Below are 26,552 nucleotides of genomic sequence, written 5' to 3' on the forward strand. Positions count from 1 at the left end.
TTGTGAGAATCAAAGGGGATGATGACTGTAAAGCAGCTGGTAAGTTATCTAGCAAGCACTGTGTAAATGGTAGCTATGACTATGATGATTAATACGGTTTATTATTATTGGCAGAGCAGGTAGAGCGCTCCCAGCAGCTACGTGGATCTGGGTAAGTGGCTGAAGCTGGAGAAGGGGGTATGAGAACCTCCCTCCCCGGGTTGCTTATTGAAGCACTCTGGATGGACGACCCAGTGATATAACAGTCTGAGTGCCCAGCACACTGCCTGGCACACAGCACCTGCTAAGAATGAAAGCTATTTAGTATCATTATCACTTTATTTTTTTAATGGGAGACTGGGAGGGAGAAAAGGGATTTCGTTAAATGGAAATAAATTTTAAAAGATGCAACTAAAAAAAAGAAAATCACTTTAAAATATTCGATAAACCCTCTCATTAAGAGGAAAAAGCCTTGGCATCTCCACCGGGAGCTCCTCTAAGGGAAGGCGTGGTCTTTGAGACCATCCCCTCCCACCAAGGGTTCTTTCTTTCTCTGGGTCTTTACGAGTTGTCCAATCTCTTTGCCAGATTCACTGATCGACAAGGCGGTTCCAGGCGGGGTCTGGGTAGGCCCCGCCCCCTTCTCGCCCGTCCTCCTTGGGTGGAAGCTCCGCCTCGCGGCTGCGTCGTAAGGTCACGATGGACGTCGGCGTCACGACGTTACGTCAGTCAGCGGCGGCGCGCAGAGGGCGTGAGAAGACTAGTTCTTGGCAGCTTGTCAGGGCCCCCCTTTTGTCTTCCCTTTGTCTCGGGGTCGCGGTCGGAGCTGGGGCGGAGTGGGGTGCGGTTCGTGCGTCCAGCCCGCGTGCCCGGGCACTGTGAGGGGTGTGGGGGTGAGCGAGGCCCGGAGCGGAGGCGGGGGCGGCGGGCATGGGAGGAGCCCCGAGCAGCCTCTGAGCAGCGAGCGGCGTCCCCACGATGTGGGCGGCCCGAGCGCTGTCCAGGGCCCTGCGCGCCTACTGCACCTCCGCCCCTTGCCCCAGGCCCAGGCCGCCCCCCAAAGTGAGCGTCCGCGATGCCCTCGCGAGCCGCAGCCCACGTGGGCAGAATGTCACAGTGCAGGTGGGTGAGCGCCTTCCTTCCCGCTCCGCTAGGCCTGCGCAGCCCCTCCAGGTGCACCGAGGCCACGCACGAATCACGGGGCCCTTTAGCGTTCACAAGCCTGTGTTCGGTGAATGGAGGCGAGCAAGCCGAAACACATCATTGTCAGGAAAACACGATAATTTACGTTTGAGTCATAAAAATATAGCTATGGATCTTATTGCCGCCTCCTCACGTCTTTCCAAATTCCGTATGAATACTCCTTTTTAAAAAGCCAGGGTCGCTTCCCGATGACCAATTTCCCCACCTCCCCCAATGTCCCTTTATAACAAGCAGAGTTGAGCAAAATAAGTCAATACGTTGGTCATGTCAGAGAGTTTATACCTCATTGTGCACCCCTACGCCACCTGTCCCTGTTTCTCCCCATTATAATTGATGTTTTCAGATTGTTTATAAAACAGAACCTAAGCTACTGTTTTAAGTTGAATTTCAAACTAGGTTTTTCTAGTATTTTCTCCCTGGAAGGAAGGAAAAGGAACCGATGAACTCTCAGAAATTCTCTTACCCCAGGCAGTCTGATTTTCAGCAGATGTGTTATTGTTTAAAGACGTCAGTTCCATTGGCAGTCATTCTTGAATGGTCTCCCTGCATCAAGAAACGACTCACCATTTCTACCTTGTGTTCCCATAGGTTTCATATTTCTTCAAGGATTGACATTTTTAAAAACGTACTCAGAGTTGTTTGTGGGTTTGCCGTGACATCTAGTGAAGTTTGGCTATTCCTGTTAATCCGTATTCATTTGGGATTTATAAAACCACTCAGTTTTGCAGCGAATGCTGTAAGAGCTTTTTTGCTCTCCTGATCTGTTTAGTCAAATTAGAGCCCGCTGTGTAGCATATGAGTGGAAAGGGTTACTTGGCATTTTATCTGTCTTTGCACAGCCTAGAATACACTTCCTTCTCACCTTTACCTCTTAGAATCTTTTACTTCTTTCAAGACTCAACAAGTAGTCCCTTCTCCAGAAAGTCTTTCCTGAACCTCCTGGTTCTTAGTGTTCTCACCTCACTTGTATTGTCTTGAGTTTGCTTCTATGGGAAAGGTCTTTCTCTGGCAAAATGTAAGCTCTTTGGTAGCAGTGACTCTGTGCTTTAATCTTTAAATCTCCATCAAATGCCTGATACATAGCAGTTGCTCTAAAAATGCTTGTGGAGTTATTGAATTTCAGTGGTGCTGATTTTAGTTTAAAATGTCTTTTTTTAAAGTGCATGTTATGTTTAAATTTGAGCTCCTATTAAGAACCATCTTTTACTCCTCCCTCAGGGATGGGTTCGTTCAGTTCGATCCCAGAAGGAAGTTTTGTTCCTCCATGTAAATGATGGGTCATCTTTGGAACATTTGCAGATTGTAGCAGACCCAAGTTTAGACAGTTGGTGAGTAAAAAATGTTTCGGTGCTTTGAACTTTGTCTAAAGACATTTATATGACCTTTTTCATGATATTTGAAGATGAATTCCTTTTTTATTGTGCTGTGAGGACTGAAGAGCTGTGCTATATGACAATTTGTAATGGTGTTATGTCTTCACCTACTATCAAGACTGGAAGTAGACTGCATATTGTGTTGGAGTCATGTGCCTGGGGCTATTTGAAGAATTGAACTGATACTGAAAAATTAATTTGGTCAAATTCACTGGCAGTCATACTAATATCAACCTAACAGCAGATTTCATAATTTACAGAGATGAAGCACTCATTACATTTTGGACTGCTCTAATTTTACATGTTATACTTTCATAATGTAGTTACTTGTAATAATAATGGAAATTTATATCATGCTTTAAGGATTGAAAAGCAATTTACATATATTCTCTTGAGCCTTGTGACTATTTTGTGAGGTCCATACTGCAGGTGATATTAACATCATATTACAAATGAAGAAACTGATGCTTAAATGAATTGCCCATGTTCCCATAGGTAATATGTTAGAGTTTAAACCTCAGTGTCTCCTGACTTCAGTACTTACCATTTCTCCTCTACTAGATTGTAAGTTCTAAGGGAAGAGAATAAAGCATACTCATTTTTGTATGCCGACGACAGCCAACCCTGGTTTAAGAGGACGAAGGACAGTAAGTGCAGCTCTGGTGAATAGAATAAACAGCTGTCTAAGATCATAGCTGTTAGAGCTGGAAAGGTACATTAAAGGTCAGCTGAAGGTCAGAATACTGAAGTAGCTTAACACAGTCATTCTGTAAGCATACATTAACCACTTATTATTTGCCAGACCCTGTGCAACGCTCTAAGGATGAAAAGAAAAGCAAAAACAGTCCCTTCCCTGAAAGGGTTCACAGTCTAACAGGGAAGACAGCATACAGACAACTATACACATGCAAAATATATGCACAGTAAATTGGAGGTAATCAATCTAGCACTAAGGAGGATCAAGAAAGGCTTCTTGCAGAAGATTCTAACTACAACTTGGTCAGTCTCAGGAGAAAGCCATGAGATGGAGATGAAGAGGGATAGTATTCCAGGTAGGTAGTAAATACTGATTATAAATAGCAGCTTATTTAAACTCAGGTCTTCTGACTCCCAAACCAGTTCTCTTTTTATTATATCACATCATTTCACATTGCAAATTCAGCTGAACAGATTTTTCAGTTTGACACAATTTACCTCTTAACATAAACATAACCTCATGTTGTTTAGCAGCATTCCTGATGAATGGGAAGGCAGCTTCCTAAGTGAATGCAAGTGTTTTTGGAAAATACTTAGAAAAAAAACAACAACAATAGTCTGTTAAAAATAATTGAAGAATGACTTAAGCTTATATTTGGAGCTTTACTTTGAAAATATACTACTACAATGCAGTGTGATCTCTTTCATTTTTATGTTCAGTATATCCATAGTTATTTGCATATTATCTTCTCTCATTAAAATGCATGCTCCTTGAGTATTGGATGCAGAGACTGTTTTCACCCTTTTTTGTATCCCAGAGTGTATTCTAGTACTTGGTACCTGGTTAAATTCTTAATAAATACTTGTTGATTGACTGAAGAAAAGACTTTTAATTGTCAAAATGAACTTTTGTTCATTTGTACATTGTTCAGTTTTACAGTTTACTTTGTATATTATAGGCAGCATGTTTTAAAAGTAGAAAAAAATCCAAGTTATCCTCAAAGGTGTTAGACTATATGAGAGAGGCAGTGTAGTGCAGTAGGAAGACTGCATATATTATACTTGAAGTAAAAGGACCTGAATTTGCATTTGGGGTCTTTGACTTACTAAATTATGTAATAAGTCACTAACCTGTCTGAGCTGCAGATGCCTTTTTTTGTAAGAACAGGGGCCTGGACTGGATGATTCTAAGTTTTCTTCTGTGTCTCATGTTTATGATTCTGATTAATTTTCCTTAAGTTTCAGTAGAACTTGAGAACTTAATTTTTTTATTTATACTTTATTTTATAAAGTACTGTTTTTTTTCCCCATAAAATACAGATTTTTTTTTCTTCTATGTACGTAGTTGTCTGCATATTGCCTTCCCCATTAGACTATGACTTAAGGGAAGGGACAGTTTTTACTTTTCATCCTCAATGCTTAGCACAGGGTCTGGCATATAAGTGATTAAAAAATACTGACTGACTCAGTAATATGCTAGAACTTATCTGTAATAATATTCACTGTCGATTTGAATTCTTACTTTTACTAATTTAAGGCAGAGTTAGTTAATTACAAAAGTACAAATTCATAAATAAAGTTGTCCTACAACATGAACTCCAAAGGACAGTTTTTTTAGGGTGCTTACAATTTTGTTCATAGATTGCCAAAACATAGCTAGTGAAGTTGGTAAAAGATCAGATGTTATCTTCAGTTTACATGGATCAGCAGTGCTCAGTTTCTTCTTCCTCAGAGGTCTTCTGGATGACTGCTTAACTTCTTTCATATGAGGATTCCTTTTGCATATGGGTGTTATTAGATGGCCTCTGAGGTCCCAACTCTCACAGTCTATGATTCTATGACTATTTCATGTAAGATTAGGGAGTAAAGTAATAGATTGTTCTTGGAAATTATAATTTTAAATAATTATTTAAAAAAACTAGAAACAGGAAAAATTTGATACTGCTATTCACTCTGTGTCCCTAATTGACTATAATGAAGTATTCCCCCCCCCCCCAAAAAAAAAAGATGAAAAGCTGTCTTGTAAAACAAAGAATCAAAAGAATCTGAAAAGAGAGAGGATGTCTTGATTGGTCTCCCGAGGTTAGAAAGTAGAGGATGATAAGAGAAAAAGAAGTATCATTGACCATTTAAGGGTCAGATTCTTTCAAAAGAGAAGTAAACTGGATCCTTTGGAGATTAAACAAATTGTCTGCCCTCCAAGGAATGAAGATGCACATCTATTCATGCTTTCTAGTAATGATCATGAAGAGAGGAGTAATGGTGGTAGGCTCCCTGCTGAGGAATACTGAGGGAGCTGTTTGCGGACCTGATAAAGACAGTAGCTCTCTGTTCTCCTCCTGGCTCCAGGATGGTGTCCAGTAGGTGACAAGAGGACCTTCCAAGATTTGTCAAATTGAATGGCTGCTACTGACTAATGATACTTTCAGTAGGAACTTAGAAAGTATTTACTAAAATATGACATTGTGAGAAAGAAACTGAAGACCTAAAGAGAACATGGACTTCAAAGAAAAAGGCGTATTTGGGGAGGGAACAGATGATTACTTCCTTTCTTCCTAAGACACTTTCAGTCTTCCTCCAGGTCACTAAGAAGACGTCTTCAAAAGATTAATTATTTCCTAGAAGTGGCACTCTTTACTACTGGGATAAATGTAAATAGCTAGTTTCTTTTCATAGATGAGGAGAAGAAGAAAGCTTTTCAGGAGACCTCTATTTCTAAAGACAATTACCATACGATATGAACTGCAAATGCTAATGTCACCAGTAAATATTACTGGCCCAGGGGGATGTAAAGCCAATCACTCACAGCAGCACCCCTGAGGATTGCTGCAGTGAATGATTTTAAGGGTCTAATGGCATAGTATAATGAACTCTATTTAGCAATAAACTAAACATTGTTCAATAAAGTAAAGCATAACATTCATAGCAACATCCTTAAGCAAAACATGTTATCTAATACATAGATGTATCACTCAGTATGTCATATGGCACATAGCATATATCACTGCATCCCCCAAAGTCAGGGGGTCAAAGAGGCAGAGGAACCAGATACCAGATTGCCAACATTCACTAGATTATGGAGAAAGCAAGGAAGTTCAAGAAAAACTCCTACTTCCTTGACTACACTGGAGCTTTTGACTGAGTGGGTCACAACAAAATGTGGCAAATTCTCAAAGAGATGGGAGTACAGATCATCCTACTTGTCTTCTGAGGAACTTGTATGCAGGCTAGAAAGCAACAGTTAGAACTGAGCATGGAACAACTGGCTTAAGATTGGAAAAGAAGGCTATATATTGTCACCTTATTTATTTAACTTATTGCAGAGTACATCATATGAAGTACCAGGATGGATGAATAAAAAGCTGGAGTTAAGGCTGCCAGGAAAAATAGCAGCTATCTCAGATATGCAGATGATGCCACTCAGATGGTAGAAAGTAAAGAGGAATTAAGAAACTTCTTGATGAGGATGAAAGAGGAGGGTATAAAAGCTGGCTTAAAGCTAAGATCTTGGCAACTGTTCCCATCACTTCTTGGCAAATACAGGGAGAAGAAATGGAAGCAATGTCATGTTTTATATTCTTGGGCTCAAGATCTCTGCAGACAGCAACCGCAGCCTTGAAATTAAAAGACACTTGCTCCTTTGATGGAAAGCTATGGCATATCTAGACAGAATACTGAAGAGCAGAAACATCACCTTGTCAACAAAGATCTGTATAGTCAAAGCTATGGTTTTTCCATTTGCAGTGTACAGCAGTGAGAGTTGGACTAAAAGGAAAACTGAACACCCAGAATTGACACTTTTGGATTGTAGTGCTAGAGAAAACCTTTGAGAGTCCCTTAGACAGTAAAGAGATCAAATCATTCTATATGTAAAGAAATTAATACAAGCTGTTCACTGGAAGGTCGGATACTGAAGCTTAAATATTTTAGCCACATAATGGAAAGATGGAGCTCACTGGAAAAGACCCTGATGTCAGGACAGATTGAAGACAAAAGGTCAAGGGGACAGCAGGAGGATGAGATGGATTGATGGTGTCATGGAAACATGCCCATGAACTTGGACAGACTTTGAGAGATAGTTGAGGATAGAAAGGCCTGGTGTGCTATGGTCCATGGAGTTATAAAGAATAGGACATGACTGAAAGACAGCAACATTAGCCATTATTAGAAATTAATATCTATGAATTAGCTACCATTAGAAATGGTAGGGATGTGTGTCTGAAATTACCCAAATATTATTTGTGAAGTTAGCTTCATAAACAACCTAAGGAATCTCTGAATATACATTTTAGTCCTTGGAACTACCTTCTGATTATATACCCTAGTAGTGGAATAGAGAGTTATTAATAATCCAAATATCATCTTTGAAATACTGTTTGATACACACTCATTTTGCTTTGGTTTCTGATTTTTATTTTAGAGTTTTAATTATTATCTGTACTCTTGGCCTTATTTAGATGGAGGTAAGAGGAGGAAGCCCTGGACTACAACCCATGATTTAATTATTGGGAATCTACTCCCTAACCATAGAAAATCTTGGTTATGGTGAAAACTCAGTTTAAAGAAATCTTCAAAAGCTTCCAGCAAGCATTAAGAAAATATTAGTGCTCTGATTGCAGACTTTCAACGAACACCAACTGATGTGTTACATATTGTAAAATATTCCTTTGTTGTTGATGTTTTAGTGATCTGACTTTTGGGAGTTCAGTGGAAGTCCAAGGGGTGCTGGTAAAAAGTCCTTACAAAAAGCAAAACGTGGAACTGAAGGCAGACAAAATTGAAGTCATTGGACAATGTGATCCTAAGGTATGCTGTTTGACTCTAGCTTATCATATAGTCAGTTTGAGAGACCGTGTTGAAAATATTTGCAGGCTGCCTTCCAGTGTCCGTTCTTTTAATGCACTCATCTACAAGACACTTGGCAACCTGAGGAATGCAGAGACAGCAGCAAAAGTAGGTATTAAAGCCTTAGATTAATGTGGGAAAAATAATTGGCTTTACTTGTGAGTTTCTGTAGTGTTTGTCACTGTTGAAACTGGGCACTTTGACAGATGTGCCAGCTTAACTTGAGTAACAGAAACAGCAAGGGCTGGACCAGTTCTTCCAGGTTCTTGTGAACATAAATGCCCAAGGTGTGATAGGTAGAATGCTTATGCAAGGAACTGATCCTTGGCTTTTCTTTCTAAATATGAAGTTCTAGTTCAGCTGGAGTTGCTCTAACAAGAAATTCTGCTGAAGTGGAAACTTAGTAAATGTTTATTTTTGTTTTTGCATAGCGAAGGTTAGAGTCATTTAAGTTGTGTGTCTGTTTTGTAAAGTGCTGGAAAGATTATCATCTAATATTTTAAGGATAAAAAACAAGGGAAGGAGGAGGAATATCTAATTAGTTCAAGTCAGAGTTTAGTTGATATAAAGAAGACAAGTTAAAAGGAGTGAGGTAGAAAATTTCTTAAGCCATTTTAGTTAACATCTTCATTTTAGATCAGATCTAAATTTTTTGTTTTTTCCTAGCATCAGCCACATAGCTTTGTATATAATGGCTGCATCATATGGCAAGAAATTCTGCTCAGATTATATAAAATTGGGAACTGAGACATCTGGAAAATAGACTGCCAGGAAAAAACATATGGAGCACGCAGAAAATTGGATAATGATCAGTAACTTTTTCTTCCCTCTTTGAATTGTCATTCTGTCATCATTTGATGACTTTTTTGATTCTTGCCATTTATTTTTCAGGGCTTGAGTAGTTTTCTTCTTGCTAATGTTGGTGTGGATACCTAATGGTTCTTTCCTTTCTCTGTTGTGTCCCTTGAAAATAGGCTGGATGGTTAATCCCAGTTTTCATTTTATGTAGTCACATTTCTAAGGGTTTAATTTGGTATTGCTTTAAAAGCATTGTATGCATGTGTGTATGCATGTATGTGTGCAAGTATGTGTGCACATGCATGCCATTAATGTAACCATGGAAATAAGTCTGTGTCCAGGGCTTGGGAAAAAAAAGATAAGCCAAAAGGAAACAGTTCATGGGTATAATAATTTTACTAAGTTTCTTTTTGTTATCTTTGTGTTGTTTTCATGGAAATTTTTACTTTAATGTAAAATTAAATACCATAGTGACTCATTATGATACTGTGTTTGTGGAGGGCTGTGCTAATTTAGGACAGGTTTTGACAAGCCCTACCAAGCTGAGAAGATTTCAGGTCTAGTCCTATTAAATGACTGCCTCTTATCTGTTGACCAGTCTCAGGAAAGGCTTATCACCAGAAATTTGATTTGGGGGTGATAGAAATTGTAATCACTGTAACTCAAGAACACTGTCTACTAAGATTTTTTAACACTTTTTAATAATACTTTTCTACTCAGAGGCAGTGATCCATCCACATTGGTTGAACAACTAATGAAATTAGAGATCCTTAAAATAATGAAGTATACATACATTTTTGCATATTTTTTTGACAGAAAGCATATTCATGTATTTCTTTCGTCCAGTGATATGAATGCAGGAAGAGTTTCTTTTTCAGTTAACAAGCATTTATTTATATTGTATATTCTTGTTAGGTATGAGGGAAACAGGTAAAAACTGATATATAAGTATCTGTCTTCACAGGGAGATAAATTGGAGAAGAGAGATTGATTTACATGCACAGATAACTTCAGTATAAGTTAAAAAATGATATTGTGAACAACCATATGAAAGAATGATCCAGATCACTGATGTAGGATGTAACCTACAGGCACCTAGCACTTGCCTGTTGGGTCCTCACAGCAGGGCTGGTGCTCCACCATATAGAATTCTAAGGGTAGTCTAATACAGTTTCTTTAAAGTCCTTATCTACTGTGTTCCCCTGAGTGTTGACTGCCAGTAATTACTGTTTGAATATAATTTTTTAAATTATTTATTTTCAGTGAACAAAAATATTTTTTCTCAGCCTTCTGCACCCTCTCCATTTGGAGAAAAGAAAAATAAAATCAAAACAAAACTTGGCTGTGCATAACAAATAGCCATAATCAAACAAAACAAATTCCCACATTAGCCATTTCCAAAAAAAGTATGTCTCTGTCTGTACCCTGAATCCATTACCTCTCTGCCAGAAGATGGGCAGCATGCATCATCATTGATCTTGTGGAATGGTGGTTTTTCATTGTGTTGATCAGAGTCCTTAAATCTTTCAAAGTTATTTATTGCATGCACATTGTTTTTCTGGTGCTGTTCACTTCACTCTGCATGAACTCCTCATGTAAGTCTTTCCAAGGTTTCTCTGAAGTATCATTTCTTATGGCAAATTGTAATTTCATCATATTCATATACTGTAATTTGTGCAGCTCTTCTCCTTTATAGCCACCCCCTTAATTTCCAGTTCTTTGCCATCAAAAAATCTAATAGCATTTTGCCCAGTGATCTTTCTTGATATCAATTAACATTAGCTTTTACAAAGGGATATTCACTGAAAAGATACAATAAAAATATCATAAGTACCAGTGGAGTACTTTGAAACCAGGACCCCATGCCCCTTGACCACCTTGGTTCCTGGGAAAAGTGGACGTAGCTAATTAAAAGGGTCTGCACCTGTACATGCTCTGAAGTAGAAAGGAGGAGGACCCCCTCTGTCATATCACACATTTTCTGAAGTAAATTCGGAACACTTTTATGTGGGTTGGTATTAGACAGAGCATATTGCATGTTATCCAGGTATTGGGCCCTTATTGACCATTCTCCCTAATAATAAGAGAAATGCAAATCCAAACAACCTTAAGGTTTTACCTCACACCCAGTAAACTAACAAAAGATGGGAAGTCACTGTTGGAGGGTGTGAAGAAAGAAAAGCACCTGGATACACTGTGGAACTCTATTAGCATAACCATTCTGGAAAGAAGTTTGGAATCAGCTAAAGAAAGACTAACTGTCCAAATCCTTTAACTCAGACATTTCACAGGTAGGCAGATTTAAACAAAAGAAAGTTCCATAGACAACAGAGTATTTATGGCAGCACTTTTCGTACTTTTTACCAAGAACTGAAAATAAAGTAGATGCCCATCGATTGAGAAATGGCTGAACAAATTGTGGTACGTGAACGTAATGGTATATTACTGAGCTATGAGAAATAATAAACATGACACAGAGAAGCATAGGAAGATTTAACATAAACTGATGGAAAAAAGAAGTAAAGCAGTGCAAAGAAAAGACCTAAAATAATATAAAGGTGGGGGAGAACCACAGAACAAATGAAACTGAATGTTGAAAAAGTATAAAGACCTAGTGTGACCCCAAAGAAATGTGAGAAGACACCTTCTCCTACTTCTTTGCAGAGGTTGGGATTCACATAAAATCTCAAATTTTTTCAGTGTGTTAATTGGTTTTGCTGAATTATTTTGCTGAATTATTTTTTTTCTTTCTCTTTTTATTTAGAAACATTCTTTGTTAAAAGATATTAGTAAACTGTTCTTACAAAACAAAATAATAATGTACATAAGAAAAGTCACTATGGCATTTTTAGGTTGGAGGAATCACCTATAGCTAGAGAAATCAGAAAATAAATTGTTAGTTGGCAACTCCAAAACTTGGTGGCGCCTTATTTGTGTTTTGAAGGAGGGGAGGATGTTAGTTTATGGAGACTAGAAAGGAAGTGAGTATCTTTCACACAAAGGGAACAGTATATCTAAATAAAAAGGTGGAGGAGATAGTAAGATAGAACCAGGAACAATGAGTCTATTTTAGCTGGAGCTTATAGTTTATGAAAAGGGGTATTGTGGGATAAAATCAGAAAGTAAGTTGGGGTCAGGCTATAGAGCCTTGTATGCCAGGCAAGAGAGTTTGTATTTTGTTTAATAAATATCAGAGAAATTTTAAAGGTTTGGTGGTTATATTTGGGCAGAAAAAATTTTTTCAGGGACAGAATTTTAAGAACAATCTTTGCAAGTCTTCAGTAGTATACACTGTTTCATGCAGTAGTTTTTTAAAATTGCCAGATAGAAGATAGTGTTCATTTGAACACCACAAGTATGAATTGATGGTGGGTTTTCAGGAATATGTTAGGTGATCATCATGATATTGAATATCTGAATGTGTAGGACACCATAGGAAAAAAACACAAGGAATTGGGATTGTAATCAATCATTTTTTAAGAAGGGAAGAAGGCAGTCTTTTAGTTTGGAACAACAGAAGTGCCATCACTTTTGGAATGTCCTGAGAGCTGATTTAATGAGAATAGTCCCTTCTCCAGTGTCTCATTTGTTTTTATTGTTCTTTGACAGACATTCCCTTTTAAATACAAGGAGAGACATCCTCTGGAATATATTCGACAGCACCCTCACCTTCGATGTAGGACTAATGCCCTGGCCTCTATACTGAGGGTTCGCAGTGAAGCTACAGATGCTATACACTCTTTCTTCAAGGTATGTTTTTTACTTCATTTTGGTTGATCTTCCTTTCATTTCTATGAGATAGGTTAAAAATATTTTACTGAACTAATCCATAAAGTCTACACATCAAATATAAAATCCATTTTTTGGCTTTTAAAGCCCTATCCAACCTCCTTCCTACCTTTCCATTCTTCTTACACTTTATCCTTGTCATGTAATCTAGTAACACTGGCTTTCACTTTTGCTTGTACGTGGCATCATCTTACCCTTGCTTGCTCATTACCCTAATTGCATCTCTATGCCTTTTCACTTTCTGTCTTCCATTCCTGGAATACTCTTCCTCTTCACCACCCTGTTTGCCTTCCTCCAGACACTCTCCAGGTTATCATTGGCTTTTCTAAAATGTGATGCCCTAAACAGATCACAGTACCCTAGATCTGTTTTGATCAGAGCAGAGTACAAAAGGACCTTCACCTCCTTTTTCTTGAAAGCTCTGTCTTACTTAATGCCACTCAAGGAGGCGTTAGCTTTTATAATTTTCATGTCACCCTGTTAAAACTCTTATTGAGCTTGAAGTTCGCTAAAACCCACAGGTATTTTTCAGAAAGGATGCTATCTCACCATTCCTTCATCTTCTTACACTTACAAAAGATTTTGAATGTTTGTCCACATTTAATTGTGCCTCATGAAATTCAGCCCAATTTTCTAGCGTATCATGATTCTGGGGTATGCTCATTCTGTCATCTAGTTTGTTAGATATCCATCCTGCCTTTGAGTCAACTGCAAATTTAATAAGGTTTCTGTGTTTGTCTTTAATCCTTATCACTGTTTAAAAAAGTAAAAGTAATGTTAAATAACATAGAGCCAAGCACAGATATCGGGGACTGTGCAACTGGATACCTCCTCCCATTGATGTGCTTATGTATGTATATGTTGTCTCCCCTGGTAGAATGTGTGTTTCTTAGTGCAGGGACTGTTTAATTTTTGTTTTTGGATCCTCAGTTCTGGGCACATAGTAGGTGTTATAATTAATAATAAAGCATTAATTGATGTTTTTTGATTGAAACATTAATCACTGCTAGTTGGGTCTAGCCATTTAACCTGTTCATAATCTAATTTTACTGTTGTCTAGATCATAACTTTCCATCTTTTACTTGAGACTTTGCCTTGAGAGCAACAACTCTGTTTTTGCCTTTCTTTTATATCCTCAGTTCTTTGAATAATGCATAGTACTTCATATGCTTATTATTTGCAGACTTAGAATAGTATGAAGTGCTTTATCAGAAGCTTCACTAAAATCTAGGTAAACTATAGCTATAGCCATAGCTATATGGACGTGTGTGTGTGTATGTATGTATGTTAATGTACTTCAGCCATACTATCAAAAAAGGAAATAAGGTTACTCTAGTAAAACCTGTTCTTGATGATGTCATGCTGAATTTTTTTGTGATTACTACTTCTTTTTCAAAATGTTTCATTAAACATCTCTAATGACTAGCTAAATTCAGAGAGGCTTCTCACCAGAATGTTGGCCCCAACAGGCTAAATTTTTTGGTCAGACTGATTCTTTAAGCTATCTCCTAAAACAGTGCTTCTTAATCTTTGTGTAATTTGTGACCTGTTTGGCAGTCTGGCATAGCCCATGGGCTCCTTGTCAGAAAAATGTTTCCTGTGCCTGTAGTTAACAAAATATTTAAAAAAATAAATAAATAAACCTAGTTCGAAGGATGTTGGACTAAGAATCTTGTCTTGAGGTGTAATTCTTCAGAAGTGAAGGGATTACCTACAACCATGAAATAATAGCAGTATTGAAATAAACATTTCTCCTTATTTTGGATGGAGAAAAAGGAGGATAGAAAAGGCACTCAAGAATATAACTTTTTTAAAAAAAAAAATCCCAATGGAGGATCTCAAGGCAAAATGCCTGCCACACTCAGAGAGAAAAATATGGAAGTCATTCACATATTATAGCAGATCATGTTTATGTATGTGTATGTGTTTGTGTATCATGTTCTGATTTGTTATACGATTTCTTTCATTTATCTTAGTCTGACTACATAGCATGACTATAGTGAAAATATACTCAATAGGAAAGTATATATAGAATCTATACAGAATTGTATGCAGTCGTGGGGAGGGAGGGGGGGGAGTGGGGGGTAGGTGGGGGGGATAAAATCACAATTGTAAGGCAGTGATTGTTAAACATTACAAAATAAAAAAAAAAAATAAAAAATAAAAAAAATAAAAAAAAAAGGATATAACTTTTTTTTCTTCTCTAGCAGTAGAGACTTAGATTCTTTACTCAGATGCATGACTTTTGGGAATTTGAAAGAGAATGTGCAGACAGGGGAAGGAGGAAAGGAAAGAAGACATCTTACTAAATGTTTTTCATGCCTTGAAAATGAAGAAATATATAGTCACATAGTATGTAGAAGATTCCAGGAAACATAAAAAAGAACATCTTTCTTCTGGCCAGCTGCAGTCTGAACTTGCCTTTCATATTGTTGGGACACAGATTTGTGAAAAAGCTTTTGACTGCCAGCTGTCATCCTTCCCAAGACTTTGCTTGATTGAGGGAGGAAGAGACACATCAGGAGTATTTCACTTATAGATTCCATAGGAGCTCCAGGAGCTGAGTAATTTTTGTTTTGTTTTTTTGGGGTGGAGGTTGGTTTTTTGGTTTTTTGAGATAATATTGCTCTTTTTTTTTTTTAATTGGGACATTTGCTTTCTCTATCTTTCTGGCACCTCTCTTGTACTTTACATTCTTTCATATATCACTGATAGTGGTTCAGAAATCACATAATTTTTTTTTTCAGTGTCTGATGATGTGGTTCATCTGGGGAAGATGACTTGAATCTATCAAAGGCAACTAAGTGCTCTTTCATGGATATCAATTCCCTATCGATTATTTTTGTTTTCTTTACAGTCCAAAGATCATTTACCCTGACAGAGAAACAGAAGCAAAATCAGCGGCTCTGTTATCTCTGTGTTGTCAGTTATCATTGTTTCATCTACCTCGTGAGCCATGGTCCTGTCCTTTCTCTGAGCCTTGTCTTTTTCTCCAGTGTGACTTAAATTCTTAGCTTACCTCACCAGGCTTTCCTCATTCTGAATTGTCACATTCCTTGTGTTCTTTTTTTCTTTTTACAGGACTGTGCCAAACTTTTGTATTCATCTGCTATTACTTTCTTTTGCTTACATATATTATACATATGTTTTAAAGATAAAGTTGATTGTTGCATTCTCTGTGTATCCATATTGTTTTTTTGAATACTCCCATTTTTTTTTCCTCCTTGGACTTGTTTTTCCTTTGTGTCTTCAATATTCTTTTTCGAATGTTTCCTGTCCCTCCTTGACTTGTAGAGTTTTTGTCTGTAGGATCCTCCTACTATTTCCCAGAAATTTTTGAATTCTGTTTTCCTAAAATCTAGGGTGCACACTGGACTCTGTCTTTCTTCTCTGTCACAAACTTTAGGAGAGAGTAGCCTCTTTTGCATTAGTTTCCCATCATTCTCACCCTAGCAATCAACATCTCTTGGTGATGAGAATTCAGATTCATAATAGAACTTAGCCCTGTTGGTTCCTTCACCTTTTAAATTTTTTAAAAATTTTAATTTATTTGTTTTATTTGTAGTTTTCAACATTCATTTCCACAAGATTTTGAGTTCCAAATTTTCTTCCCATCTCTCCCCTCCCCTCTCCCCACCCCAAAACACTGAGCATTCTGTTTACCCCTTCCCCAAATCTGCCCTCCCTTCTATCACACTCTTCCCTTCCCCTTCTCTCTTTTCTTGTAGGGCAAGACAGATCTCTTTACCCCATTACCTGTATTTCTTATTTCCCAGTTGCATGCAAAAACAATTCTCAACATTCGTTCCTAAAACTTTGAGTTCCAACTTCTCTTCCTTCCTCCCTCCCCATCCATCCCCACTGAGAAGACAAGCAATTCAATATAGGCTATATATGTATAGTTTTGCAAAAGACTTCCATAATAGTCATATTGTGATAGACTAACTATTTTTCCCTCCATCCTATCCTGCCCCCCATTTATTCTGTTCTCTCTTTTGATCCCAAAAGCGTTTGCTTTTAATTACTCCCTCCTCCCATTTGCCCTCCATTCTGTCATCCTTCCCACACTCCACTTATCCCCTTCTCCCCTACTTTCCTGTAGTGTAAGATAGATTTTCATACCAAATTGAGTGTGCATGTTATTCCCTCCTTAAGCCAAATGTGATGAGAGTAAGCTTCACTTTTTCCCTCTCAGCTCTCCCCTCTTCCCCTCCATTGAAATAGCTTTTTCTTGCCTTTTTTATGAGAGATAATTTGCCCCATTACGTCTCCCTTTCTCCTCCCAATATATTCCTCTCACCCCTTAATTTTATTTTTTTAGATATCATCCTTTCCTATTCAACTCACCCTGTGTCCTCTCTCTCTCTCTCTCTCTCTCTCTCTCTCTATATATATATATATATATATATATATGTATATGTATATGTATAATCCCTCCAACTCCCCAAATACTGAGAAAAGTTTCAAGAATTACAAATATTATCTTTCCATGTAGGAATGTAAACAGTTCAACTTTAGTAAGTCCCTTATGATTTCTCTTTCTCGTTTACCTTTTCATCCTTCTCTTGAGTCTTGTGTTTGAAAGTCATATTTTCTATTCAGCTCTGGTCTTTTCATCAAGAATGCTTGAAAGTCCTCTATTTCATTGAATGATCATTTTTTCCCCTGAAGTATTATACTCAGTTTTGCTGAGTAGGTGATTCTTGGTTTTAATACTAGTTTCTTTGACTTCTGGAATATTATATTCCAAGCCCATCGATCCCTTAATGTAGAAGCTGCTAGATCTTGTGTTATCCTGATTGTATTTCCACAGTACTTGAATTGCTTTTTTTCTCCTTAATCTGGGAACTCTGGAATTTGTCTACAGTATTCCTAGGAGTTTCTCTATTTGGATCTCTTTCAGAAGGTGATGGATCCATCCACAGATGGATTCTTTCAGTATTTATTTTGCCCTCTGGTTCTAGAATATCAGGGCAGTTTTCCTTGATAATTTCATGAAAGATGATGTTTAGGCTCCTTTTTTGATCATGGCTTTCAGGTAGTCCCATAATTTTTAAATTGTCTCTCCTGGATCTATTTTCCAGGTCAGTTGTTTTTCTGGTGAGATATTTCACATTCTCTTCCATTTTTTCATTCTTTTGGTTTTGTTTTGTAATTTCTTGGTTTCTCATAAAATCATTAGCTTCTATCTGTTCTGTTCTAATTTTTAAAGAACTATTTTCTTCAGTGAGCTTTTGAACCTCCTTTTCCATTTGACTGATTCTGCTTTTTAAAGCATTCTTCTCCTCATTGGCTTTTTGGACCTCTTTTGCCATTTGAATTAGTCTATTTTTAAAGGTGTTATTTTCTTCATCATTTTTTTGGGTCTCCTTTGGCAAGCTGTTGACTCACTTTTCATGATTTTCTTGCATCACTCTCATTTTTCTTCCCAATTTTTCCTCCACCTCTCTTACTTGATTTTCAAAATCTTTTTTGAGCTCTTCCATGACCTGAGATCATTGCATATTTATTTTGGAGGTTTTGGATGCAGAAGCCTTGACTTTTATGTCTTCCTCTGATGGTATGCATTGTTCTTCCTTATCCAAAAGGATGGAGGAAAATACGTGTTCACCAAGGAAGTAACCTTTGATAGTCTTATTTTTTTTTTCCCTTTTTTGGGCATTTTCCTAGCCAGTTACTTGACTTTTGAGTCTTTTGTCAAGAGGAGAGTATACTCTAAGGACCTGTAAGTTCTTAGTTCCTCCAGGGTGGCACAATCAAGGAAGAGGAGTTTACCCCTCTCCTGGCTAGCACTTTGGTCTGGGAGCAACCATAAGCACTCTTCTGCCCAGGATCTGGGAGTAGGATTCCCTCTCCAGAGCCTCCACCAGGCCAGCCTGTGCTCCTCCTCACCTTAGGGCTGCCACTCAGGGCTTAGATCCTGATCAGCCACTCAATTCCCCCAGAGTCTTTAGTCAGAGGGCTACAAAAATGGATGCTGCCCCCTCCTGGGAATGGGACTAGACCACGTTCCTTTCTCACGTAGGTGAAAGAGCTTTCTCACTGACCTTTGAAGCTGTCTCTAGATTTTGTTGATTGAGGGATCTGGGAATCACAGCAGCTGCTAGGGATTTCACCCCAAGGCCTGCTCTGGTCCTGTCCCTGCCAGTGCCTGGTGTACAAGGCTTGGCTGGGTTCTGTGGACGGTGCTCCTCTCTGAGACTGGTGCGATAGACCTTTCCTGTCAGTTTTCCAGGCTGCCTTGGACTGGAAATCTCTTTCACCATCGTTTTGTGGCTTCAGCTGCTCTAGAATTTGTTTGGAGTCATTTTTTACAGGTATTTTATGGGCTGTGGGAGAACTTTTACATATCTGTCCTACTCCACCATCTTGACTCTGCCCCCAGTTCCTTCACCTTTTAAAGGATGAAATTATTATTAAAGCAAGTCAAGAAGCTGTTCATTGCTCCATTTTATTTTCAGAGAGCGCGCACCAACAATCATCTTGATAATTAAAGTTCTCTTTTGCTTTTGTGCCTCTATTTCAGCTTGTGGTTGTTTCCTCAACTTTTCTTCCTTTTCTTCTTTCCTAGGTAGTAATAGAATGTGTTGAAAAAAAAAATCTCTTTCATGTATTTCCTCATTGATCTTAATTCAAATGCTTTCCGCCATGTTTTGTTTCCTCTCCCTTCTTTCTCTTCAGTTTCCTTATGTGAGAATACCTTCTTAATATTGCTTCTTTCAAATGAGTATATGTCCTAATATTACTTACATAATAAAATCTCCCTCTGCTGCTCTCTGCCCCAAGTGTCTTGTTTCTTCCAAATAAAGTATATCCACCAGGGCAATATTACAGCCCATAGGGCTCACACCAACAAATTTCATTTAAACCATGAGGTCAAATTTGCCCCCTTGTGTTAGGCCCTATAATTTCTCTTTTTGCTAAAATTTCGGGCATTTATGCCTAACTGATGCAAGCTCTGGAGTTTACAACTGACTACTTTATTGGATTTTGCCTCCTGTGAGTTTCTGATCTTAGCAGCATTCCTTCTACATTGTGCAGTCTCTATTTAGTTTGGTGAGTATATTTGGCAGTTTTCTCTTGCACTACACTGTCACTGTGTTGGCATATATTATTATTCTTAGGCCTAAACAAAATGTGCGTGTATGCACATGAATGTGCCCAAGTATCACTGCCACATGGTTTTATTGAATACTTATTAATGTGCACAGCTCTTTATTGGGCAACTGCAGAAACTTTGGAAAAAACATGGAAATTACAGTCTTTCCTCTTAACACCATAGTCCTGCTGAAGTAAGCTAGACTTCAGATACTTTCATCATGGACAGTTTTGCTTTCCAGACAGTTTCTGTGAGAATTGCAGTGGAAGAAAATGTAGGCTTCCTCGGGTAGAAAGCTAGGGTAAGAACCCATGGGAATGATGGAGAGAGAGAGACAGCTGGGATTAGGATTAGAGATTGGTCAGACTTCCCCCCCTCCCCACCCATACCCCCATGAATGGGGGACTCCCTTTGTCAGGGCTGACTCAATAGAAAACTTAGAGAATCATATTATTTAGCTCAAAGGAAAAAAATCTATATTTTCTTTTGGATTTTCTGAGTTGTGATTCTAGGTTTAAATATATATGTGATCTGCAAGTGTTAACCAATTTAACATGCCTTTCCCCTATACAGAGGTGGGGAACCTGTGATCTAGGTCCTCAAGTGTGGCGTTCTAAGTCCAAACTTCACAGGACAAATTGATTTGGATTTGGTCAGAGTCTCACTTGAGGACCTAAAGGGCCACATGTGGTCTTGAAGCCACAGGTTCCCCAATCCTACCCTACAACCTTCATCATACATGTGAAAATTAATACAATCTCAGCCTAGTCTTAGCTCTCTTAAGGTTAATGTAGGACTCTTTCTTTAATAAGTTGTGTCAGAACCAGTTTCTAGAGGTGTGATACTATAAGCAGTCAGAAGAGAAATTCACATGAGGCACTGTCACTTCATTTTAGTTTTAGAAAATCTTCTAACATGCATTCACTCTGTCTCTCTTACCTCCCATATGGATTTGTGGTAATTTCTTGAAGCACATGCACACAAAAAATTTGATTAAGGTCTAAAAATAATATTTCTTCCCATATGGCACCAACCACTGATAAAATACACCTGCTGTTTAGAAACATGCATGCAGTTCTTTAGCCACTAGGTGGTGGTACCTGCAGTCTTAAAACAGTTCTTGAAGAATTGAGTTTTAAGACTTTTAGTAAAGAAGACTATAGATTTAAAAGTACATACTTTCTGAATACTACAGATACATACATATATATATGTGGAAATACACACAAGGTATATAGATTGTATATGTTTATTTTCTCAGAACAAAAACTTTTAAATGTACTACCTTATCTTCACTGTTTGAAATCTTTTTCTTCCTTGAAGGCCAAACTCAGGTGCCATCTTCTGTATGAAGTTTACTTTGATTTCCTTCTAACTGAACATAATTTCTTTTTCTCAGATTTTCCTAGGGTACTTTCTTTGGATCTGTTTTTGCTCTGTTACATTCTACTTTTTATCATACTTATTTGTGTGCAGATCATATTTGTCCTAAGAGAAATCAAATTTCTTGATAGCAACAACTGTTTCCTTAGTACAGATTCTTGTTTATAGTAGGAAACTAATAAATGATTGTTTAGTTGAATTTGTTGATTGTTTCTAAAATGCCTTTACAGCCAGCTTGGAACCCAAATAAGCAGACTGGAAAGAATTTTGTCTAAAATATGAATAAATAACCTCTGAGTAAAGTTTTGATAAGCTCTCCTTCAAGTAAAGCATGTGAACGTTATAATGATTTTGGCTGCTCAGACACCTTTTTTTGCTCCTATGATTCTTAGCTGCGTTCTTGATAGTCAACCAAACATTGTTTAAGGTCTTACCCTGCTAGGCATGAACACTTATGCCCTGTTTTCCTCTCTTAGGTTGTGTTTTTCCTGATTTTTTTTAAGCCTTTTTCCTGCTGGTACTTGTGGTTTGCATCTCGGTGCTTTTTGTCTTTTCCAGTGCCCTCAGGTCCTAATTTTTTTACCTTTGCTAGACAAATACATGTTATGTGATGATTAAATCTGCGAAGCCCACTTTTGACCTAAAGTATCCATAATTTGGTCAGTAGGATGTACCAGAGCTTGTGTTCTGCTGGTGTAGCTAAAGGGAACATGCAGTTTTTTATACCTGAGGAGAACCTGGGTATACGGAGTGATTCCTATTACTTGTGAATTTGTGAAGAACCTAAGTGAAGCTTTTGACAAAATTTGCAATATTTTTTCTTATGTCTTTGAGCATTTGTGAATTGGAAATTATATTTTGCTTTAATATTTTCCCTTTCTCTTCTTTCCTCTGGATTCTTTACTTTGTTTACTATATTTGAGCTTACAGGTGATTTCATTTTATATGGAATAAATGATTCATGTCCATGATTCTTGCCTCTCAAGAGATAAAAATTTTATGCAGTAATGTTATTGATTATGTCTCATTGGTTCTTAAAAATGTACTTGTTGTAGCACTTCTGGGCGTATTGCACTCATATTTAGTACTATTTAAATACTTTCCTGCGGCTCAAACTTCTTCTCTAAATATATACTCTTATATCATGGGGAAAGTAGTTGACTGAATCCTTTTTGCCTGTACCTCAAATACTTGAATTTACTTTGTTTTGGAAGGAGACAAATTGAGAGATCCCTATTCTCAAAGGTTTCCTCTAAGAATAGTAATAACTAGTAAATACTGAGACATCATTATTTCCACCAGTTCTGTAGCTAGAAATTTGTGTCATTTTATGTATTTGTTCAAGGCTAATGTTACAGGCTGAAGTTACATTGTGGCTCTTTTGTAGTATGAATTCATCCTTTGCTTTATGCTGATGCATTTGTTTGTATACTCCTGAATAGTCTGTGACCTATCTACATCCCTAGTCAGAATAAGAAGAGCATAACCTTGGGGTTGCTGCGTTATTTCAGTCCCACTAGCATTACCTTAGTGTAGCTTTTGTGGTTTACTAATGGAAATATTGTCAGACTTTGGATCTGCAGAGTTTTGTTGGACGCCTCTGTAATGGATGCATCTAAGCACTGATACTCAGGCTCTTCCTTCAGGCAAAAGGAAGTCTCTGTATGTGAAATGCATTACTAAAAGTTTAATGCTAGTGGCTTCTCATAAATCATGTCTGACTTTTTCATCGCATGTTTGTTTCTTTACTCTGCTAATTTTCCTACCTTTTGATGGTTCATATCCATGGAGCATACAGTTTTCTCAGTAGCATGGCACACATTGATCATTTTGCATTCCCTCAGTGACATGTACAACTTTATCATGCACCTGCCTTTATTTTTACTGATTTAATGTATACATAACTGATTTTTTCCCAGCTCTATTATAACAACATTTCTGCACTGTTGTTATAAACCTTCCTTAAGGTTTACAAAATGCTTTCTTCATAACAACCCTGTGAGGTAGGTGAGGCATGTCCTATAATTCCTATATACAAGTAAGGGCACCAAGGTTCAAGGAGTGTGACTATCAGGTTTACAGAGCAAGTGTTAAGTGACGATTAGATCCAGATCTTCTGACGCTAAGTCTAGTGCTTTTTCTTTTGGACCATACTGCTCAAAAATATAGACTATGGCTGTAAACTTCTTGTAAATCACCCTTAGACCCTGGCAAACGAAGTAGTAACCAGTATGAAAGAAAGGAAACCATCCCTGTTCACACCTCCCTTCCCCCATTCTTCAAGAGTCAGGGAAAAAAGATAGCAACCGTTTGCAAAAGTAGAAATACAAACTATCAATAACAACCTGAAAAGTGTTCAAAATTTACAAATAGAGACTAAATATGTGCCCAGTTATTAGAGAAAGACTGAACAGTCACTTATGGAGGCAGCTAGATGGATAGAGTGCTGGACCTGAAGTCAGGAAGATCTGAGTTCAGATATGATTTTAGATATTTACCTAGCTATGTGACCCTAGGCAATTCACTTGACCTCTGTTTGCTTTAATTCACTGAAGAAGGAAATGGTAAACCACTCCAGCTTCTTTGCCAAGAAAACCCCAGACAGGGTCACAAAGAGTCAGACATGACTGAACGACAACAGTAACGACAAACCGATGATGATTTATGGTGGAATGGACTATGATGCCACTATAGAGAAGGACAAATAGGAAGCATTCAGAGAAAGGTGGGAAGACTTACATAAATTGATGCAGAGTGAAGTAAGCAGAACTAAGGAAATAATATCCAGTGATTGCACCAGTGTAAATAAAGTCAGCATGTAGTGATGGCTGTTGTTGTTCAGTCCTTTTAGTTGTGTCTATCTCATCATGACCCCATTTAGGGTTTTCTTGGCAAAGCTATTGGAGTGGTTTGACATTTCTCCAACTCATCTTACAAATGAGGAAACTCTGGCAAACAGGGATAAGTGACTTGCCCTGGGTTATGCAGCTGGTCAGTGTCTGAAGCCAGATTTGAACTCAGGAAGATAATCTTCCTGACTCCAGGCCTAGCACTCTATCCGCTGTTGCTAGCTTAGAGTGATTGCAAAGATCATCAAATATAATTATCTGTTAATTATATATATATATTTATAGTTACTATTAATACTGTTTTGCAGAATTAAAGAGCACATTCCTACTTTTGTTAGCAATTTATAAACTGTATTCTGGGAAATATGTTGTAAGGTTATTTGTTTGGTATTTTTGGTAAGTGTTGGTTGTGTAAAAAGAATATATATCCATGAATTTAAATAAAAAACATTGATCCCGGAGATAGAAGACCTGCATCCAAGTTTAGCTTGGGCACCTTGGGCAAATCACTTTCCCTCTCTAAGCTTCAGCCTTTCTCACCTCTGAAACTACAGTGTGGTTTAGATAGATCAGTGGGGTCAAACTAAAATAGAAATGTGGGCCACTAAATCATTAAAGGATCCTTAGGGATACATTTTAACTTAGTTTTAAATTCTAATATTACTTATGTCTTATTGTATTTCTATTTATTTTGTTAAATATTTCCCAGTTGCATTTTTATCTAGTTTTACTGGTTTGTTTGACACCTCTGGCCTATATGATTATCTAGATTCCTTTCCCATTTCTACATTTTTTTGTAATGTTGTGTTGTGCATAGTAGGCACTCAGGCTGATAAATGATTAATGGTCACTTGTTGGTATTTTCCTTATTGGAGGAGGCTCTCCATTTAATTTGAGTGTGGTTTAACATTCTTGCCTTGTGGCTTTTATGTTACTAATACCTGAGGTTCTTATAATTGTGTTTTAACAAACATCTACTAGAAAAGAATTTTTTTTTCTGTTCCAGGCTAATGGCTATCTACATATCCACACTCCAGTGATCACATCAAATGACTGTGAAGGAGCTGGGGAACTCTTTCAAGTTGAAGTAAGTTGTGCTTCAGAATGTGGAAACCATACTGATGTTTATAATTTTCAACCTTCAGAGTTTGTTTTAAAAGTGATATAAGTTCTTTGAGGTGAGGACTATTATAGTAATAGTTTATGCTTAATACATTGCTCTTTTGTTTTTCAAAACACTTTACCCAAGTTCTCATTTAATGTTTATGATAACCCTGTGAGTTAAAGTATTATCCCCATTTTAGAAATAAGAAGAACTAAAGCTTAAAGAGATAGTCTTGATTTGCTAAAAACCAACCCAGTCAGAGCTGAGACATGAACTTTGAGGCCTTTCCTAATTATCTGTAGCATCAAGTACTTTTCTAGGCCCTCAGGGTACAGAGACAAAAATGAAATAGTCTATGCTCTTAAGAAGCTTATATTCCATCTGCGGAAACAACGTATACATATGTAAGTATATTCAAAATTAATACAAGTTAATATCTGGGGAGATAAAGAACAAAAAAATAATGAAGAAAGTGGTATTTGAGTTGAGCTGGGAAGGAAACCACAGATTTTAAGAGGTGGAATTGAGAAAGGAATGTATTCCAGGCATGGGGGACAGTCAGCAGAAAGGCACAGAGATGGGAGAGACAATGTCATGTGTGAGGAAAAGCAAGGAAGCTAGCTTGTTACATGAAGGGGAGAGTAATATATAACAAGGCTTGAAAAGTTGGTTGGAGCCAGTTTGTGAGGGGCTTTAAATGCTAAATAGAATAGTTTATATTTGCTCTTAGAGTCAGTAGGAAGCCAGTAGAGTTGATCGATTATGGGAGTGATATGGTCATACCTGTGCATTAGAATATATTGGGAAGAGGACTGATTACAGCCAGTCACTACAGCAATTTGAATGAAAGCTATTTGTGTGAGTTCTAGAAGTTAGAAGTGAGAAGGTTTGATCGGATAGATAGTCCTACCCATTTCATTACATGTAGTAATTCAGCATTTGCACTTGAAAGGAAAATGGAGAAAATCCACATGTAAATATTATGTGTCCAGAAGAGATTTTTTTAAGTGATATTTCGTACATCTGAGTGAGGCCTCAGAAGGGCTCGAGACAGAAGGGGTGCTCCATTCCTCCAGCTTTGTGCAGACAGTGGCTTGGGGATATGACCACTCGCACTGCTTAGATTGCATTTGCAGTCCTTCCAGTAAGAGAGCATGTAGACCACTGTGCTTACCATCTGCCCTGATATTCATTCCTCACTAAGGTCCCTTGGAACTTAGCATCTTCCTTGCCACTGTGCCCTCCATTCCCCCCAGTCGTTGCTGTCTGACCTGTTGTTATACCCTCAGGACTCCCTGTCTTTGTCATGCACTCTACCACTATGCTCTGAGGACTGCTGGACCCTTGTATCTGCCCTGTAGCTGAACCCTCTCCAATATAAGTGTTGTTTTCCCTAATTAGAATATGAGTTCATTAACTCTCTTCCTTTTATA

At 37.8% G+C, this 26,552-nt stretch overlaps 1 protein-coding gene across 6 annotated transcripts in view; it reads left to right on the forward strand.

Annotated features, from left to right (window-relative positions):
* Positions 1-670: 670 nt before the first annotated feature.
* Positions 671-26,552, forward strand: part of NARS2 (asparaginyl-tRNA synthetase 2, mitochondrial) — a 154,094-nt gene continuing 128,212 nt past the window's right edge. For 3 of the 6 annotated variants that reach the window (XM_072610724.1, XM_072610726.1, XM_072610727.1), the window contains exons 1-5: positions 742-1,101; positions 2,401-2,510; positions 7,937-8,057; positions 12,504-12,644; positions 25,021-25,101. In XM_072610724.1, coding sequence (XP_072466825.1) covers positions 958-1,101; positions 2,401-2,510; positions 7,937-8,057; positions 12,504-12,644; positions 25,021-25,101 — 597 coding nt within the window. In that variant the 5' untranslated portion in view covers positions 742-957. Of the gene's footprint in view, positions 1,102-2,400; positions 2,511-7,936; positions 8,058-12,503; positions 12,645-25,020; positions 25,102-26,552 lie in introns of all 6 variants that reach the window. The other 3 variants (XM_072610728.1, XM_072610729.1, XM_072610725.1) reach the window with 2 other exon arrangements.

Source organism: Notamacropus eugenii, chromosome 5, assembly GCF_028372415.1.
Source record: "Notamacropus eugenii isolate mMacEug1 chromosome 5, mMacEug1.pri_v2, whole genome shotgun sequence".
Classification (NCBI taxonomy): Eukaryota; Metazoa; Chordata; class Mammalia; order Diprotodontia; family Macropodidae; genus Notamacropus; species Notamacropus eugenii.